Genomic DNA, 20,334 nt, shown 5'->3' with positions numbered 1-20,334 from the left:
TCAGCGTGGCACTGTGAGTTTGAAGCAGAGGGGCAAGTGTCAGGCCCTGCAGAGTTTTTGACAGTGTAAAATAAGCAAAGTTAAGTTATTAAGCTTTAGCCCTAATTTGTAGCTTGTAATGCTATTGTCAATTGTAACTCCAAGATATTTATATGTATTTTAGTTTACAAGGGGATTCCGATTAATGGTCCACGATCCTGTTTTTGATTAATCTTCTTACTGATTTTCTGCACATTGGTTTCCTTCAGGTTGATGTTCAACCAGTTTGCATTAGTAAAGTTGTGCAGTTTCCTTAACAGTCTTTGAAGGCCTATCCTGGTCTTACTCATTATTAATAGGTTGTGTGTAAAGTAGGTTGGAAATCAGTTTGCCCCCAGTTTGAGTGGGTGCGCTTTCATCTGATCCAAATTCTTTGAAAAGTTGCCATTGAACAAGTTAAAAAGAAAGAGGGTCTGAATGCATCTGTGCTTCAGGCCACATGGTTTGAAGATTTTCCTTGGTAGCTTGCTTCTATCGCTCAATTTAACGTGTAGCCATGTTACTGTATGCAGTGTTTCTGTTGCCTTCAACAGTTTTGGGGGAATACCCCATTCAACCCGTTTGTGCCATAGAATGTCTGTCAGCACTCTGTTGAATGCAGCTTTGAATTCGACAAAGCATGTGTAGAGTACCATTTTGGGCATAAAGGTGTTTTCCTTGCACATTGAGAAGGCCATGAGGTTTGACAGGGCCCCAGACCCAGTACAAAACTTGTCTGGTTCTATGAGACAGTTTCCTTGTCGCTGGCCCATGCTTGTAGGTCTTGAAGCAACAGTGCTTAGCCTTGTTATCCAAAATCAGACAATCATTTCCTGGATTGCTTTTATCGTCTTCCTTGTAAATGGGAAGTATAATTGTTCCCTCTAAAATGTCTGGACCTTCCTCAAGTTTAGTGTTTGCCTGAAAAACAAGGTACATTATGTTTTTTGCCCTGAAGTCAGTATTTGCTTTAAGGAAGACCTGGGCCAAACTGTTGGCCCTGCTGCCCAACCTGCTGGTTAACCTTCAACAGCTGTTCTTCGATGAATGCAGAACAATTTGTCGGCATGGTGTATGCAGCTGGCTTTAGGAGTACCGAAGGAATATTTGCATCTACTGCTTCAGGCTATTGTTAGAGCTTGGACTTGCACAGTGAGCTTGTAAATAGGTCACCCAGGCTCCTTTGCTCATATTTGCATTACATGTTCCTATGCTGCCCTACTCGGCGAAGTTTACAGAAATGATGTGGGTTCCTGTTTTTGCAGGTCCATAGTAGCTTTGCCAAACATTCTCCTGGTTTTGTTTATTGGCAGTCCAGTCTTCTCTTTTTATATAGCAGCTGAAAACGCTGTATATCATTTTGATCAAGGTCATTGGGCATCCACTTTAGGGGGTGACATTGTTTGTATAGATTACTCTTCATTTGCCTTAGTCTGTCTGAGAACCAAGATGTATCTCACTTTCTGCCCATTGAGTGGTATTTTCGCTGTGCATTATTTGTTCACGCTGGTAAGATCCTTTTGGCGACTCCTTCCCAGATGGTTATGGGACTTCCTTCCAGGGTTTTAACCCCTCTCAATCAATAACCTAATTTCTTACAACATGCATATTCCCCGTTGATGTTTCTGATTGTAGAATAAGGTTGAAAAGTATTTTCCTTTACTTTAACATATCAACAATAGGCAGAATCTTGCTGGCACAGTCAGGTGAAAAATGATTGCAAATAATGCTATTTTCAGGAAGGGTCGTGTTACACTCCCAATCCCAGGCCTCTTGATTGCTAAGTATTTTTTCTTTAAGTGAACTTGATTACTCTACTGGTATGAATGTGGTTTGCTGAAAGCAGATGCTTTACATTTTCATTGTATTTTCACACAGGGAGAAAATATATTTTGAAACAACCTGTGGCTGAATCTGTCCTCTGATTATTTTTGTTTAGACTGGATCAAATTGGAGCAGCAGCTAGTAAAGAGTATTCCTTAGAGAAATCGATGGAGAAGATGAAATCGGAATGGGCCAACATGTACTTCAGTTTTGTTCAGTACAGGGACTCAGTAAGTTAAAATTTTCAATGTATTGAATTATTGATATTTAGGGAGATAAGGCATTTGCCATGGGGTTGTAAAAGAAGGAATCGCAATTTGGAATCCTTTATCCTTTATCAGTAAATACAGGATGATAAAGGACTTTACAAATATGATGCTTTTTCTTGCATGAGATCTCCAAATGATCCTAAAATTATTTTACATTGTATTGATCATTTGTGTAGTGTGCTGCTACTACTGATTTGGCTCTCAAGCACCCTACAGAGGATCCTAGCTTATGATAAAAATATAACAGTCTTTTTATGCAAATGCTAGCCATATTGTTAGTGTGCAATCTCAAGAGATGGTGCTGCCATAAAAAACTCATTTTACGGTCTAAAAGCAAGTCACTAGCTACAAGGGCGACAGATTTACTGCTGCTTTAGTCCACAGACCATATGTTGAGCTCCCTGCACCTATGATGTGTGGATACAGAAGGAGCCCTTTTGGTAAAATTGCACAATGCCTGCCAGACTACCATGCAACGGTGGCATGACAGACAGGGTTGTTTCTTTTATTTAGCAAAGACAGACCCCCAAAACAGGCTGATCCAAAATGTGAAAGACACTAGAAAACAAGAAATGGCTGAGGGGGACATACCCACTGCCTCCCTCACTATGTAAAATGTATTGATGACACAATCTCTGGCAAAGAGTAAAAACTGTCTTTTGATCTTTTGACTTGCAATATCCTTTTAACGTGTGACAGAGAGTATTTTATTCATTATAGTTAGGGCCACGGGAATTGTGTAATTTTGCCCCACATCCTCTCCCATCTTCTTCTTCGTAGTTATAAATTTGTCGGATTTGACATATTGATCAATTATCTGCATAATCTGCAGATTTTCCCCCCAAAATGTTTTTTTTAACAAACTTTATTGCATTTTTCAATTTATAACAGCATCATAACATTCACAGTGGAGAAATGGGTAGTGTGTGCAATATCGGCATGTTACAGGTCTTCTAGAACATTATCAATCATAGATATGCATTTCCATAGAGTAGCGCAATTCAACGTAATCTCCCCCAACAACTAGATGATGTCACCCATCGATTATTCGTGGTAGTGTGAATTATGGAGCAACAAAAACATGGTTGAAGACGACAGGGTGTAACATATGTGTCTACCTATTGTACAATAATCATGGATGACACCGGGGTACTGCTAGTGCAGGGCTGTAACTAAGCCACGCCTCAAATTCCAATCAGGATGCATTGTATACCCAGTCTAATAGTGGCATAGAACTCAGGGGGTGGGATTGTATGGGTAACCATGCTCAAGCTTATTTAGCATGAACAGTCAGTGCATCACTCCTACTCAGAGATCTCATCTTGGGATCGAAACCTTTCTAGGAGGTCATCCCATTCAAGTGCGACTGGTCGTTTGCATAGACCCCTGTAATCCTCCCGCCATATCATGCTACTCTGCACCTGTCCCCAGTGTATTACCTCCTCCCACCAAGAGAGCAATCGTGGAGCCTTCAGGGATTTCCAGTGGTGGGTTATCAATCGTTTCACCAGAACTAGGGCCAAGTCAGCAAACCGCAGCAGTACTTTGGAGTGCTTTGGCCTGAGATAGAGTCCCAATTGGCAGCATTCTGGAGTATCCTAGGGTGTGGTGCCTATTAGTTCTGCTAGGGTCATTGATATGTCAGTCCAATGAGCAGTCAGTGAAGGACATGACCATAGCATGTGTAGGAGAGTGGCTGTGGCTATACGACAGCAAGGACATTTGGAGGATGCCGATGGGAACATTTGACTGATTATGTGTGGTGTTAAGTATGCTCTATGTAATATTGAGAATAGTATAAATTTAAATCTAGAATTATGAGAGACTTTTGCAGGATATGCTAACAGAGCAGCCCTATCCTTGTCTGAAAGATCACGTGAGAGACCCTCTTCCAATTTTGCTTTCAGAGAGGAGAGCGATATCAGGAGGTGTGTGCGGAACCTACAGTAAAGCCAACGCACCAGGTGTCTGCCATTGCCGATTGCGTGTAGCGCCTGTAGTAGTGCATACACTTCCGGTTCCCTCCCTTCAGGAGCCCAATGTCTTTGCATATATCTAAGGATAGTAGTGTGTGTAAGAAATACATTTTCTGTTAGCCCATGCGCATGTATCATGTCCCCATGTGGGATCAACTCCGCATCCTGGAACAAGGCTCCCTCCATCGTCACTCCTTCCCGTTCCCAAGGGCTGAGTCTGCCTGAAAAATGTTTCTAGCTCAAAGGTTCAAAAGTTACTAAACACTCAGCAACACATGTTGCAGCACAATGGAAGGTCATTCACAAAGGTTAGGAGGTCACACTTCATTTGCATAAAGCTGTATTTGGGTGCTAGATTGCTATTGATAAGATGAAACCTTTACCTAGACAGTGTTAACATGTTTAAAAATGACAAAACAATGAGGTAAGACTATCACAAAAGGTGCCTCATTAATATGCATAATTTTCCTTTTCCCGCAGCATAATTTCGCCAACCCTCATGCAAAATTTGGCTGTACCCTGATGTATAATTTCAGTAGCTCTGATTACAAAACACAATTGTACCATGACTTGTCACTCTAAAAAGCTTAAATCCTCAGTCTCTTGTTCCTTCATATGACACAACATGGTTGCCAATATGTAGAATGAGTGCAGAATCTGTTGTGTATAATCAAACATAAAACGTATACAGCTAGTGATTTGTTGAAACAATATATGCAGTTTTATGAAAGTCACTTTCAAAAACAGCTGTTGTTCATTATGTGTGGAAACATGCAAAGGGATTCCCACTTTTCTGAAATGAACTACAGCTGTGCAAAAATTAAGCATTCTGCCTTATATCTCTCCTTTTTGCTAATTAATTATTTCAACAAAAAGTCCAGAAGAGCTGAAAAACTAGTTCTCGATGTCCTTGTTTAAACAATAGTTGTAATTCTGCTCCTTTACCTGGCCCTCACAGTCTGCTGGCTCTGGAAGCAGGCATTATGATGTCACAACTAAACTGAACTGTACAGTTTAGCAGGAATGTATGATGCATACATTTACAATGCATGCCTTTACAACGCAGTTTTTACATTGCAACATCCTTTACAACGCATTCTTTTACACCGCATGCCATTAAATTGCCGAAACTACCTTTACAACGCATTCCATTACATCGCATTATACCTTTACAACGCATACCTTTACAATGCATACCATTACATCGCATTTAAGGTAAGTGTTGGATAGTATAGGGGTAAAAATTACTATTCTAACTCCAGTGAGTGCAACAGTAGGGTAAGTGTTGGATAGTGTAGGGGTAAAAATTACTATTCTAACTCCAGTGAGAGCAACAGTAGGGTAAGTGTTGGATAGTGTAGGGGTAAAAATTACTATTCTAACTCCAGTGAGTGCAACAGTAGGTTAAGTGTTGGATAGTGTAAGGGTGCTATGCGTTGTAATGGTATGCATTGTAATGACTTGCGATGTAATGCCTGCGTTGTAGTGACATGCGATGTAATGGCTGCGTTGTAATGACATGCGATGTAAAGGATGTTGTGATGTAATGGCTGCTATGGAAAGGTAGGGCGATGTAATGACTGCGTTGTAAAGGTTGTTTCCCGTTTAGCAGCTATGTGTTTTTCTTTTTACAGGTGACTTTTGATGTCACAACTAGACTGTAATAAAAAAATTAGAGAAAGTTTTCATACAGGGATTGCAGGCTTCCATGTACACAACAGTATGACAGCTACTCTTGATTTTGCGTGGCATTTTAAAAGAGTCAGTTACCAAATAACAATCTGGCTATCATGCATGTATCTTGTCCAACCACTGTGAGTGTTTTTCCATGCTCTGCTAAAGCAATTTTCAAATTAAACCTGCTGCATTTGCCTAACTAAATGTGTTGTCTTTGCAGAATACAAGCATTCTCACCGCTGTTGATGACATCCAGCTACTTCTTGATGATCACATTGTAAAGACGCAGACAATGTGTGGTTCTCCATTCATAAAAGCAATAGAAGAAGAAGCCAGAGTAAGATAGAGCCTACAATTCTCCAATTTCTTCTTACGATGATTTTGCACATTAGTATGGCTGACATCTTTTTATACAACGTCCAAGAGGGCGGAAAGACCAAGCTGAAATTTAGTTGGTGTTAGACTAGAGGGAAGTATGACCCAGGTGTCACTGTTAATTAATGCTATACGTACAGGTTTACCAAGGCTACTCTTGAAGATAGTTTAGAACTGAGATCTTTTTCGGCGCTTATAACCACCACTTTACTTAACCTTTTACACCCGTGCAGTGTCAGGTACAAAATATCTTTAATTCTTTGATGTATATCAGTGATGTATAGGTGTTGATCTTGATCACTTTTGTGTTGTATGTGATCTCCAGCATTTTGAATATTCACACAAGATATAAGATGGGACCCAACATCAAAACATAAAATGGCAGTGACCGCTATAACATTGCGCTGAAGTATACAAAAAAGTGATGGCTGGAATACTTGAATTATTCTCAGCCACTGATACTCACGCCTCATTCCAGTCCATCTTTATTTTGCATACCATGCCACCTCAATTTGGAACTAGCCATTTGCAAGTCAGTCTTGGCCCTGCTCCAATGGGAACAGTCCAGCGGCAATCTGCCAGGCTAAGTCCTCATTGATCTGGAACACAATCAACCCAAGACCACTTTTGCCCTGATTGGGGCTTATCAGTCAGGTGCAGCGTGTTTCTGTCAGGGGCACGGGATCCACATCTGGGCGTACCTGTTGCAGTAAGGGCTTAGCACTGAGTATACAAACAAAAAGTATGCTTATTGCTGTGTGACAAGTATCTCATATTATTTTTGCACTCTGAGTAGGGGAAGCATAAATAATCTCCAATGCCTATTAACAAAAAAAGATTATTGCTAACTCACACAATTACAGGTATAACATTTCGTGAGGGCACTCAAAAGGTTAATCCTCCATCCCCTACTAACTCCTTCCAGCCTAATAGTCATAACACTTAATAAGTCTGCATACACGGGACATGCTCAGCTGTAAGTAATTGCCAATCAAATTCTTCTTTTTCAAAAATGAAAAACTTAAGACTTCCACTTAAGTGAAGCAAAAATTTGACTTTTGATGAAAGATTGTCATGATTTTTTCACCTCCAGGATTCAATCAGTCAAATACTGCCCCAATGCATTTCGGGGTACCCTACCTCGGGGAGTCAAAATTACACATAATTCATCTTGGCGCTGTGGAATTATGATATTGTGCAATGACAGCGAGGAGGAACCAGCAGATGTGTGTCAATACTCTAAAAAATACTACGCTTGCTTCCAGTAGTTCTTACTGGAACCCTACTAATAGCCCTCTATTGTTGTGTCACTAAAATGTGGATGTTTGGCTTGGGTTTCTGTTGAAAAGATGCTAGACCCTCACCTAAGCAGTGTGGCATGCGTTATCTCTGGGTTTATTCCTTGTGGCAACGTAAAATCGATTGGAAAAGGTATTAAGAAAAAGATAGCCAGCAATTGTGCACTCCCCATATGGATAACTTTGAGTCTACTCTGCCCCTTGTGACAGAGGTTGAACAGTAGTGCTACCACATTACTATGGTTAGCATACTCAACTCTACATTCAGTAGTAGGAGCTATGCTCTTGAGGTTCAGACGCCACCGCTTGAAGTGCAGTCAAGAATTAAGCCATAACCTCAACAGCAATAGTATTAATGTCCTAGAACTGAGGCATGACTGATCTGAAAACATTAGGAAGATGAGGTGATATCCTTATATAGGATCTATGACACATCAGTACTGTAGACTTGATGCATCACATTTTTTACTCTTCTCTTATATATCAATGTGTAGCATCTGCGATGGACCTGAGTAGACATAGAAATATACCAACTCTCTTGACACGGGGACCGATTACAATGTTGATCGAAAAGCTTCTGACCGCTAGAAGGAAGCTTTCCGACCGCGGTCGGAGGCTTTCCGACCGACACGGTCGGTTTGCGGTCTGACCGCACGATTGCGATGTCAGAGGTCGGAACGTAAATGAGACGGGTCATTCCGACTCAGCTCTGACCAGCTCTCAGAGTCTTCCAGCTGGTCGGAACTGCACAGTAATCCCCTAAGGCCAGGGTTTCCACCATCAGGGTTACGATGATGGTTTCCCATAGCCTTTCCGTGCTGCCTTTCTGACACAGAAAGGCTGACAGAGAACGACTTTGGTGGCACCTAGCCGAGCCCCCTTGCCTCCGCATTCTACGGTTGGTGGTTGAGTGGGTACCCAGGGTATACCCTGTAAATCCCTGCACTGTTTGGCAGGCACCATTGGGTGCTTGCCACAGGGTCCAGGGTTTTATACACACACACCCATTTTGCTATAGGAGCCTGTATTACAGCCGGTTTACGGTCGCGACACAAGCTCCCATAGAGAAAAGTGAGTGTATACAGTGTTGTTCAAAGGCAACTCCAACTGACATCGTAATAAGCCCCTAGTGATTTTACTGTAATGTCCAGGTTCTGATTTCCCCCCCTGTGGAACGGAAGTGGCATTAAAGTTAGGAATACCTACCCTCACACAATTTTAGAGAAAGTGACTTGGTGTAATTTACTGTGTGCCTAGCTAGAGGCTAACTTCACTGAAGTGGGAGCTCTTAAGATAAAGTAGTCTATGAATCATGGTTTAATGGAAAACAATTGAGAGTCCTATTGTTGTAATCCAGAGCAGCGTATAAAGAGTGGACCCACCTGGAGTTTTTTGGTGAGGAAAATCTAGCATCATACACTGAAGATATTTAAGTATCCGTGCAACAGTATATTTATACATCAGCCCCAATATACTCATATATAAATCTTATATTCATGGTCAATCAATAATTCATTCAAATGTCTCCTGTTCTAAGTAAATAGAAAAATGAGCAGAACTACCTTGGCATCTGCATCCAAATTCCGATTTCTACTTAATATGTTCCACATTCGATCCATTATGCGCCCTCACCCTCAGGTCGGGCCCATAACTGAGAGGTGAGTTATTACCGTTATTAACCCCACCATTTTTAATGACCTGCACAGAAGGCAATAATGCTTAATTGGCCTTATGAACTTTAGTACATGGAATGAGTTGCTTTCAAATCATAAATGTGACACAAGGACACTGCTGCTGCAGTCCATACTGTATATCCGTAACAGTTTTTTAATGAGAACAAGATGGCTAAAATGCAGATATAAGTACTTGTTTTGGGTCACCTTTGAAATATTGAAAGACATTTGAAACTGGTCAATTTTGCCGTCTATGCAAGCACAAAATCTCTGTTAACTGGGGGCTCTGTATAATAATGTAATTACCCTGCTTTTCAAATGTTAGTTCTTACCATCCTGACAGCCAGCTTGGTTTTGTGTCTTACTTTGTTTGCAGGAATGGGAACATAAACTGACGTCTATGCAAAATATTTTAGATGCCTGGTTAAAATGCCAAGCTACCTGGCTCTACCTGGAGCCCATCTTCAGCTCAGAAGATATTATAGCTCAAATGCCAGAAGAAGGACGAAAGTTTGGCATAGTAGACAGCTACTGGAAGGATATAATGGCCGAAGCGGTTAGTAGCTGTTTGTGTTTAATGCATATATAGTGGAACACAATGCCATTTTAACTTGACTAATTTCTAGGCTTCTTGATCTTTGGAAATGGTATATCAACATCCCCAAAGAAAACAATGTGTTATTTTTATTATAGTTGTCAATACTAAAAGAATGTATCTTTTTGGTGGAGACCATTCTCAAAGTGGCAGGTAGGATAGCACAATCATGGGCCTCCAACTGAGAATGCTCGACTTTCTACCCTCTGCACATCAAACAATATAGGTGCTTTGATTGCCCAGTCTACTACAGGAATTAAGTACAGAATATGGTCAAACAAGTAAGGCACAAAACAGACTCCTGATGAAGATCAATGTGCAATTGAAGAAACGTAAAAGCTATCTAATCCATATTGAAAGTCGTTTGAGATTTTCCACGTATCATAATAAAGAAAAAGCCAATTTGTATCAGGTATTTGAAATGGAGATGAGTGTATTAGTAAATGTTTGTTCAGCGGTAGCACTCCACATTTTGTAACTTTACTAAACTGTCGGAAATGTACTCCCATAGACTCATGCCTACATGTGGAATATATTTTGTGACTTTTTTGTAAAGTTTCCTGTAGCATTTTTGCAAAGCTGCATCCTTTTATGACTTTCACGTCACTCCCAAGCAAAAACGTGTCTGGTGAACATTTATTCATGGGTATGTGCCAAATAGAATTATTTGCACATGCTAACTTTTTTGGTTGTGGCAAATATTATTTTTTCAGTCAACCATTTGGGTTTTCCTCCACATACCAACAATGGATGTTGTTTTACTTCTGTCCTCCCACAGAATAAGGTGTTACATACCAAAGTACCCTTATGAGTCAGGCCCTTATTGCTCATGAAACATTTTAGGTGGATATTCGAAATGGAAGCCCACCACAGAAGTTCAACTAAACCCACATGTCCCCACCAACTTTATAGTAGAGGGAGCTTGGTAGTCCAGGGCTTATAATTGCACAGTCTTTGGCTGCACTGTAGGAACAGTTAATAAACAATGTAGTGAATGGCCAGTTCCTCATGACTGGGGTTTGGAGACTGTCCATGGCAAGTCTCCCGGCTACGTTTCACCTATATTTTGTGAATGGAAATTAGACTTTGTCAAGTATTTCAAGGTTTAGAGACAGTTAAGTTAACCTAATAAAAACAGACATTGCCAAAGACAATAGATCGGTCGTTGGCTGCCAGCCTTTTGGCTTTGTCAATGCTTGTTTTGTCATGGTTTTTGTAAAACGTTTTTGTTGGGAGAGCTGCCAGGCTAAAAGCAAAACAGTTTTTGGTCCTAAAAAGCGCATATTGTCATAGTAGTCCGTATCACAGAAGTAAACTGCTGTGGGTGTCCTTGCGAAATAGCAGAATGGTCCGACTCACAGCGAAGTTGCCAAGGGCTGGCCCAGTGCCTCATATTAAAAGCTGCAGTGGGTGGAAAAAAATGTGAATGAAACAACAAAAACAGGTGAATGAAGAGGACTGCTTGAAAGTCCCTGTAAATGTATAGAATTTTAGTAAAATCAAAAGGAATGGATACACCTCCCATACATTAGCTACCAGATGATTAGATGTGCAGGTAATATGTGATCATAACTAAACACATTTCTTTCTTTTTCCCTCGTGGATGTCAACACGATCATTCTGTGAACCCTACAGACATTTTAAGAAATGTCAACGTAGGTTCCCTCCCACTCAAGAAATGAACACCAAAGGGCACTATTCAAGTATACCAAAGATATAATAGCGATATCTAATATGGGTTAGTGTGTGATAAGTGGAATTTCTGGCTTTGCCATCGATTGTGATTCCAGCATGGTGCTTCAAAAAGGATTTTAGCTTCTTCTACAGGGCTATCTTCATTGATGTAGTGCTGATAGAAAGGTTAGCCAGTCTTCACAGAAATCATTTGAGTCAGGCAGAGCTTTGCCCATTCATAGTAAGAAACTTTCATATGACCTCTGTTATCTTTCACATGTACCATCTTTCACATGCCACATCTAATCAATTAAAGGGATTTTGCCCAGTTGATGAGAGGTGAGTCTACTTATTCATGATCAAAACTATACATTTTCAAATATACAGTTTTAGACATCAATTACATATCTTTTCATGGTTTTTATACCCCTCTCTTGAAAAAACTGTGGAAAAGTGAACAAAAATACTACATTGCTGGTTCCAACACAATACTTCAGAATTGAAGAGTGAATGAAAGTCAAATTTAATTTTTTGCCTTCATAGGTTAAAGACACCAAAGTACTTGTAGCCACTGAACAGCCAAACATGCTTGGAAGGCTTACTGAAGCAAATATTCTCTTGGAAGACATCCAAAAAGGGCTTAATTTGTATTTGGAGAAGAAAAGACTGTTCTTTCCCAGGTACAGTGATCCATTGGTGGTATGCAAGTTTGAAATTCACCCATGCTGATTAATTATTACTTGGCATATTTCTGCAGGAGAGGTGAAAGGGGGGATATAATGGAGTTACATACTCATTACTTAATCTTAATATTCAATTGGCCCGAAAACTGGCGATACTGTGCCTATCAGGATTATGAGTGAAGTGCTAACACCACAGAACTGGATTTTCCCCTGGAGACTCCAGCTGCTCAAAACAGCTGAAATAACCAGGGAAAACAGATATGTTTAATCCCATTAAAGGTAAACATCTTTAAAGGTTACTTTTCCTGATTAAATGTAGACATTTCCACACAAGCACCATATTCGCGCCCTATCTTTTTACTCTGGTGCATGTCCTAATGTAAAAGCCACTGATACATTCAACAGGTATGGATTTTGAAAAATAATTATTAAGGATTACAGTTTAAAAGGGGATCATGGAAAAAAAATGTTTTTTACTCGTTGCGAAGTGTGAAGTAAAAAGTGAAAGTGGTGGAAGGGTGGAAATACTTTTCATGAACACTGTTTTTTTTAAATATATATCTGTTCGAGCTACAGTGCAGACACATGTGCTAGAGACATTCCCTTTTCCAAATCATCAAGACTGAAATAATAATACAACCTTTCACTTGCCTGACATAGAGACAGGATGCATGTAATCAAGAGTGAAATTGGGAACCACCTTCCAGGACCTGTGTATCATGATTTGGTCAGGGCAAAATATCTGTTATGTGGGGGTAATCTTGTGAAATTTCGATACTTTTCCTATTGCTTGTTATGCTAAATTCCCAAATGTTAGCTACTACGGGTAATTACGCCCCGTCCATGGGAAAAATGTAGTGCCAACGCTTGGGAATAATGCAAACTACCAGAACGAGAACGGCTGCTGTTCGCAGCACTTGCATTTTTTTAATCTATCTTTTTAGTATCAAATGCGTCCTCAAATCCACAATGGACGCCAGGATGCTAAACTATAGAACCAAATGCCGGCATTGCATTATATGTTATTAAAACTAATTTTGATTAATTTTTCAAAAAATTATTATTATTTTTTTTTTTTTTTTTTTTTTATTGAAATTGATTGGTGTCATACATAATTAGAGTTCAAAATGCATACACAAGACAAAGACCAGGAAATAGCATGTACTGGAAGCCCTGCTTTCAACAACAGGTATTAACATAAGTTGACTGACAGGTATAGAAAAACAAAGAGCAAAAAAGTAATAAATGAGTCAAAATAGATTACCCCAAATTTTTTCAAATTTTCTTCCCCCCCAATCCTCAAAGCATAACTTCGCTCACTGATTTTTACTTTTTGCATTTTAAGTAGCCATTCATGAAAGGATGGAATCTGATTTGTACGCCAATTCTGTAACAACAGCGATCTAGCCACTGCCATGCAAATATAGACCAATTTGACAAGTGATGCAGAAAAATTAAGATGCGAATCGAAACCATAAAGCATCAATTTAGCATTCAAAAATATTCGAATATTGCAATTTAAACGTAAGAAAGCAAATATATCTTCCCAAAATACTTTCACCATATTACAATCAATGATTACATGTGTCCAATTAGCAGGGGCGAAGTTCAGACATCTAAAACAATTCGGTATGTAATTACTATACATTTTGGCGATTGCCACCGGGGTACGATACAGAAGCCACTTGCCAAAAAATAACATTCTGCGCCAGTTAGCGCCCCTTAATGTGGAAAAATTAAGCTGATTAATGGTCCGCCATGTGCTCAATGATAGAACATGATTTTCTTGTGCCCACCATTTTTTAGCAGCTTTAGAGCCCAAGTCACCTTGTCTAGACTGAGCTAAAAGACGTTTCCACTCTCCAGGTTTCCTAATCAAGGTGTTATTAAAAAAAAGATCATTGTTTAATAGGGAAATCTGAGTAAGCGATATGGGAGAATATTGCAAGAGAGATTGATAGATTTTATTGTAAGACCCAGCTAACAAAAAATTTCCGGGTAATACTGTTCGCATCTCAGACGGGGTTATCCACCTTAAATTTTGTATAAAACCGCCCACTTTACTAAATCCAGCTTTAGTCCAATAGGCCATTAAGTCAGCTCCTGGACCCTGTCCGCTAAATGGGAATAAAATAGATAACGGAGAGGAAGAATTAAACAAAGAAAGAGAGTATCTTTTAAGCATGGCGGTACGCTTCCTAAAAAACCATGCAAATATTTTATACCTAACCAATTTAGGACATTTAGGTACTTGAAGAGGGGAAGGTATTTGACTTTCCGAAAAAATTAAGTCAAAGAAAAAACTAATGAATGCATTTGAATTTAAATTTAGGACTTTGAATCGGGTCAAATACTGGGCAAAGTAAGCACTGTAATAATCTCTAATATTTGGGAGTGCGAGGCCGCCATTATCCAAATCCTCATAAAGAGGGTTCTTCGCGATGCGAGGTGTTTTATGCACCCACAAAAAACAAGAAAATAGGGATTCAATTTTCGGCCCAAGATTGATAATGGTAGTTTATTCCAGCGAAATAGCATTGAGCAAACTTTCTGAAGAAGGGGGACAAAGTTCAACCCATAAAGATCTTTAACAGAAGATGAAAAAAGAACCCCAAGATATCTCTTGGGTTTGTTATTAATGCAGCCCCGTAAATCCGGATATAAAACAGGATTATGATTGCCACAGACCAACATTTCTGTCTTTTTTTTTTTTTTTTTTTTTCCAAAACCTTTATTTGACACAGCAGTTATGTACAATCACGGGCCTACAACCTCAGAGGCCGGCCGCTAGTGTGCAAGAAGTAGAGTCAATACAGCGAACAAAGGAGCAGCCTGCACAGAGTGCGACTAAACTGCCCACAACAAGACTTCATGCTACAGAAAGGCTTTGATTTAATATTTTACAAAACAAAACACGCAAAACAAAACTAAAACCAGGCATGAAAACTATATAGGCAGGAACTTGCTCTCCCATGGGGGGGGGGGGGGGGGGGGCAGCCTCCTCTCAGCAGCACTACATGCAGAAGCCAGTTTTGAGCGAGGCGGGAGGCGGGGCAGGGAAGCACACATGTACCAATTCCAGGCGGGAACAGGAATGTCCGAGCTAGGGGGACAGGGCTACGTCAGAAGCAATCACCAGGGGGGGCGTGCATATGTCACCACGGTAGGAATTCCACGGACCCCACATCTTTTCCCATTTTTTGGGTTTGCCTCTAGCAACATACACGGATTTCTCCCGGAACATGCACCAATCCATGTTTTCTCTCCACTTCGACACCGTAGGACACCTACCCGAGCCCCACAGCTGCGCAATGTCTCTTTTGGCTATCATATTACCCAGAGTCACCCAACGCTCCTGGGCCGCATCACAGTCAGTCGGTTCCCACACATTCAACACACAGCGCCGCGCCTCCGGGAGTAGGGCCACACCAGTGACCTCTTCCATCACTGCATGCACCCTAGCCCAGAACCGGACAACCACTGGACATTCCCACAAAATATGCAGAAAAGTACCAAGCAGGCCACAGCCACGCCTACATAAACCCTCGCTCGAATACCCCAAGCGAAGCAAGCGGGGACCGGTAACGTAGACCCTGTGTAGTATCTTTAACTGCACAAACCTGAGGCGAGCGGGTATGGCCACCTCTCTCGGCGAGGCTACAGCCGCAACCCAGTCCTCGTCATCCAACTCTAGGCCATCTGCGACCCATACTTCTCGCAGGCGGGTGAGGAGGTCAGCGCGAGCATTAATCATTTTTTTGTAGATCAGGGAAATGGTGCTATCGGGCAAGTAACCATCAAGTATACGGTCTTCCAGAGGGGAGGCCTCAGGGATAGCAGCCGGGTTCGGAAAAGCAGAGAGCAGGGCATGGCGAATCTGCGCGTAGCGAAAGAATTCCCTGTCGCTCAGGCTATATTCGGCCCGAAGGACATCGAACGTTTTAAAAGCGCCCTTCGCCCACAGATCCCCGACTCGGCTAATACCAATCGTGTCGCACTTCTCGAATCCCTTAGTGCGCCACAGCCCGCCCAAATCTTCAGAGGCATACAGCGGAGTCGCCCGAGTCAGGCGACCCTTCCAGCCCATAGCGGCAGTGGCGCCGTGCCATGCACGGACAGCGTTGTTCGTGGGGCCCGTGAGGTTAGCGCGTCCCTTCTTGGAGTAAAGCATTCGATTGAAATCCCCCCCCCGGCAACAGTAGCTTGTCCATCTCATACGCGGGGTTCAAAGCCGGGCCATACGTCCCATGGTTCACTGCCACCAGCTGGGACGCCCAGTAATACCGTCTGATATCAGGAAGAGCTATGCCACCATCGTACCATGGAAGAGTCAGCTTAGGAAGGGCGATGCGTGGTCTCCCATCCCACACCAGCTGTCGCTGCAGGCTTTCCACCTCCCGAAAATACCGTGCAGGCACCACGTCCATCGTATTCTGTAGGGCATACAAAAAACGTGGCAGAGACATCATTTTAAATAACGCTGCTCTACCCAGCGGTGATAACGGAAGCCTCCGCCACCGGACTACGTCCGCCCGAAGCCGCTGAAGCGGCGGCAACAGGTTCAGAGAGTAACGATCCGCTGAACTTAGGGAAACGTGGATGCCTAGATATTTAAATCCAGCCTGAGAGATCTGAATCGGACAGCCGCGAGGGAGAAGAGGGGGGTCGCCTACCAACACATACACACAAGACTTAGCCCAATTAATAACAAGCCCAGAATTGCGGCCGAAGGAGGTCAAGACATCGAACATCACCGTCAGTGATTTCCGCGGCGAGGTGAGGTAGAGCAAAATGTCATCCGCGTAGAGTGACACGCGATCTTCGAACGTCGGGGTCCACCGTATACCCGCCATAGAAGGCTCCCATCTCAGCCATGCCGCTAGGGGTTCCAGCGCAAGGGCGAAAAGAAGTGGGGACAAGGGACAACCCTGGCGGGTGCCCCTCCCGAGCACAAAGGGGGCAGACACCCTACCATTCACCACCACCTGCGCCAACGGCTCCACATACAACAACTTCACCCATTTAATGAATCCGGGTCCAAAACCAAACTTGGCCAGTGCTGCCCAAAGATACGACCACTCCAGCGTGTCGAACGCCATCGTGGCGTCCAAGGACGCCAAAACGGTGGGCTCCCGGATACAGTCGACCCTTGCGAGAACTCCATGCAGGCGCCGCAGGTTCAACGCGGTGTTGCGATGCGGAATAAAGCCAGACTGATCCGGATGAACCAGGTCTCCAATTACAGTAATCAGGCGATTTGCCAGGACCTTCGCAAGAATTTTGGGTTCGGCATTCAGGAGTGAGATAGGCCTATACGATGCACCCCCGTCTCGAGGCTTCTCCTCTTTGTGGAGAACCACAATAGTTGCAAGCCGTTGGTCCAGTGACAGGGAGCCCACCCTAAGCGATGCATTAAACATCGCCCGGAGATGAGGCGCCAGTGTCTCAGGGCGAAGCTTGTATAACTCGATCGACAGACCATTTGGGCCCAGAGCCTTTCCGGAGCGGAGTGCGCGAATCGCCAGTGCTATCTCATCGTTCGTCAACGCCGCGTCCATCAAGTCTCTGTCGGAGACGGAGAGGCTTGGCAGCGTAATATCTCGTAACAATTGGCGAGAGTCGTCCTCCGGCCGATCAGAGACCGACGTATAGACGCCACGCAGATGATCTGCAAAGCAAGCAACTATCTCCCCGGGATCCGTGACACGCTCACCGTCAGCACGCACAATCACCGGGACAACTCGATTCACTCTTTCGCTCCTTTCCAACCACGCAATCAGTTTTCCAGCCTTGTCACCCACATCATACAAGCGCCCCTGCTGTTCTGACTAGCGATCTGCGCAGCATTCATAACCAGCGCTCTGTAGTCCGACTGCTTAAGGCTAAGGGCATGAAGTTTGTCCCTCGTGATTCCCCGCCCAAGATCCCCTTCCATATTAGTTATGTCCGACTCTAGGCACACTACCTCTTCGTTTTTACGCTTTTTGGCAAGGGAGATCAGGGATAGCGCCTGCCCACGAATCACCACCTTAAAGGCCTCCCACAATGTCAGGGCTGACGCGACGGAACCCTGGTTTTCGTGAAAAACCGGTCTAGGGACTTCACCAATTGGGCGCGAACTGTGGGGTCACGGAGATACCAGGGGTTAATCGGTGCCACCCTCCCCCCAGCTCCCGCGGCAATATCCAAGCGGAGCAGTACCGGGGAGTGATCCGAGATGCCACGAGCAAGATGTTTAACGTCTCCAATCAGTGGGGCTTGGGCGGCCGGCATCAGTACATAATCCAATCTAGACAGGGAGCCATGGGCCCCAGAGTGAAACGTAAACTGAACCAACCCCGGGTGCATCGTTCGCCAACAGTCAACCAGTCCCATAGTGTCAATGAAACCACCCAACCAAGACTGCGCCCCAGGGAGGTCTCTGGGCGGGTGACGATCCTCTCTACCAGACACAACAGAGTTAAAATCCCCACCAACAAGCAACAGGCCCTCAGGGAGCCCAAGCAGTAGGCCTCCCAAATCTGCGTAGGTGGTAGTCTGCAAACCAGGGGGGATGTAAACTAAAACCAAAACTAAAGTTCTACCCTCCCACCGGCCAACCAGCACTACGTAACGCCCCCGGTCATCGTGTTTCACCTCATCAATTTCCAGCGGGAGAGAGGCTCGGACCAAAATGCCTACCCCTCTGGACCCAGTAGTAAAGCCAGAATGGGCCACCAAACGATATCCCCGTCTATTCAAAGCCTGACAAGAGTTGCCCACCAAATGCGTCTCCTGCAAGAAGACGATATCAGGAGAAAGACGTTTCAAATATTGTAACACCACCCCTCGCTTCACACGATCCCCCAAACCATTGACATTCCACGTTAAAATATGCAGCCCCCTACCCCCCATCCCAACCACAGCGATCACCCCACCCCCCACGAGAGCAAAACACAGAACATCGATCACCTGGTGTAAAGCTAACCTGAAACAACAACAACCCCCCCACCACCACCCCCCAACTCCCGTAACACCCCCCCCACCCTGCACCCCTGCACTAGAACATCTAGCCACCCCAACTCGCAGTGTGCCTGTCGCCCCGACATAACCCTAGTCTACGAAAAGAAAGAAAACTCCCCCGGAGGAGGAAGAGTCTCACCAGATACCCCGCAGCCCCCAAACACAGAAGGAAGGGCAATGCAGTCCCATGTACTAGGGCACCCCCGACCAGAGTCAGAGTTCAACACATGGTTGACCAGGGACAATAGTTCAGTAGTTCACGGGTGCTCCGCCGAGCCGCCCCCGTCATCCTCGGTCCGCTCATCTCCCCCGCGCCGACGGGGCAATGCATCAATCCATTCTTCCACCGCATCAGGCCGATCGAAGAAGTGGGTTCGGTCCTCCCATTCAACCCGAAGCTTGGCCGGAAAAAGCATGGCGTACTTCAGGCCCATGTCCCTTAAACGCCGTTTCACAGTCAGAAACCCCATGCGCTGTATTTGGACCGTCTGAGTAAAATCAGGATAAAAGCTAACGTCAACATTCTCGTACTTCAGCGGGCCATTGACACGGGAAGTCTGTAGGATGGCGTCACGGTCCCTGAAGTTAAAGATCCTGGCGATGATGGGACGTGGTGGGGCCCCCAGCTTCGGTCGACCCCCCGGAACTCTGTGGGCCCGCTACACCATGAAGTAGTTACTGAGACCCTTCGGCGCGAGGTGGTTCAGGATCAATTCCTCCACAAACAGATCCACCGACCCATCTTCCGACCTCTCCGGCACACCTACAATGCGCACGTTGTTTCGTCGTGCCCGACCCTCAAAATCCTCCAGCCGTTTGACCGAGAGGTCCGTGAGGGCCCGCAGACTGTGTAGCTCCGTCTGCATATCAGTAACATCTTTCGTGAGGCCCGAGGTCGTGAGAGCAAGTGAATTGACCCTGTCGCTGGTTTTCGAAAGGTCTGCTCTGAGTAGGTTGACATCAATTGATACAGTGTCCAGCTTGTGGGCCAGAGAGTCAAACCGCTGGCCAACCGATTCCTTCATGGCGTCGATGGCACCCATGACATCGTGAATTGTCAGCTCTGCCGAGGATGACGGACCCTCTCGAGCCACCTCTGTGGGCCCACTCGGACCAGGAGACCCCTTCTGATGGGCATACCGATCCATGTTATTCGTTTGCACATAGCCACCTCTCCGAGTAGCCTTGGGCCTTGGCTTGTCCCCGTCAAGTCGGGCCGCCATTCCACGACAGGGGAAACCCGCCACCGGGTGCCCGTTTATTGCAGTGG

At 44.0% G+C, this 20,334-nt stretch overlaps 1 protein-coding gene across 1 annotated transcript in view; it reads left to right on the top strand.

The window, feature by feature from the left end:
* DNAH3 (dynein axonemal heavy chain 3) overlaps positions 1-20,334 on the top strand; it is a 694,204-nt gene that overhangs the window by 352,008 nt on the left and 321,862 nt on the right. Inside the window, exons 20-23 of the mRNA XM_085629109.1 lie at positions 1,958-2,072; positions 5,985-6,101; positions 9,487-9,666; positions 11,923-12,059. Of these exons, the coding sequence (XP_085485235.1) occupies positions 1,958-2,072; positions 5,985-6,101; positions 9,487-9,666; positions 11,923-12,059 (549 nt within the window). The remainder of the gene's footprint in view (positions 1-1,957; positions 2,073-5,984; positions 6,102-9,486; positions 9,667-11,922; positions 12,060-20,334) is intronic.

The sequence above is a fragment of the Triturus cristatus genome, chromosome 10, assembly GCF_964204655.1.
Source record: "Triturus cristatus chromosome 10, aTriCri1.1, whole genome shotgun sequence".
NCBI classification, from domain to species: Eukaryota; Metazoa; Chordata; class Amphibia; order Caudata; family Salamandridae; genus Triturus; species Triturus cristatus.
The sequence above is the reverse complement of the archived record's forward strand: the minus strand, read 5'-3'. Positions and strand labels throughout refer to the sequence as shown.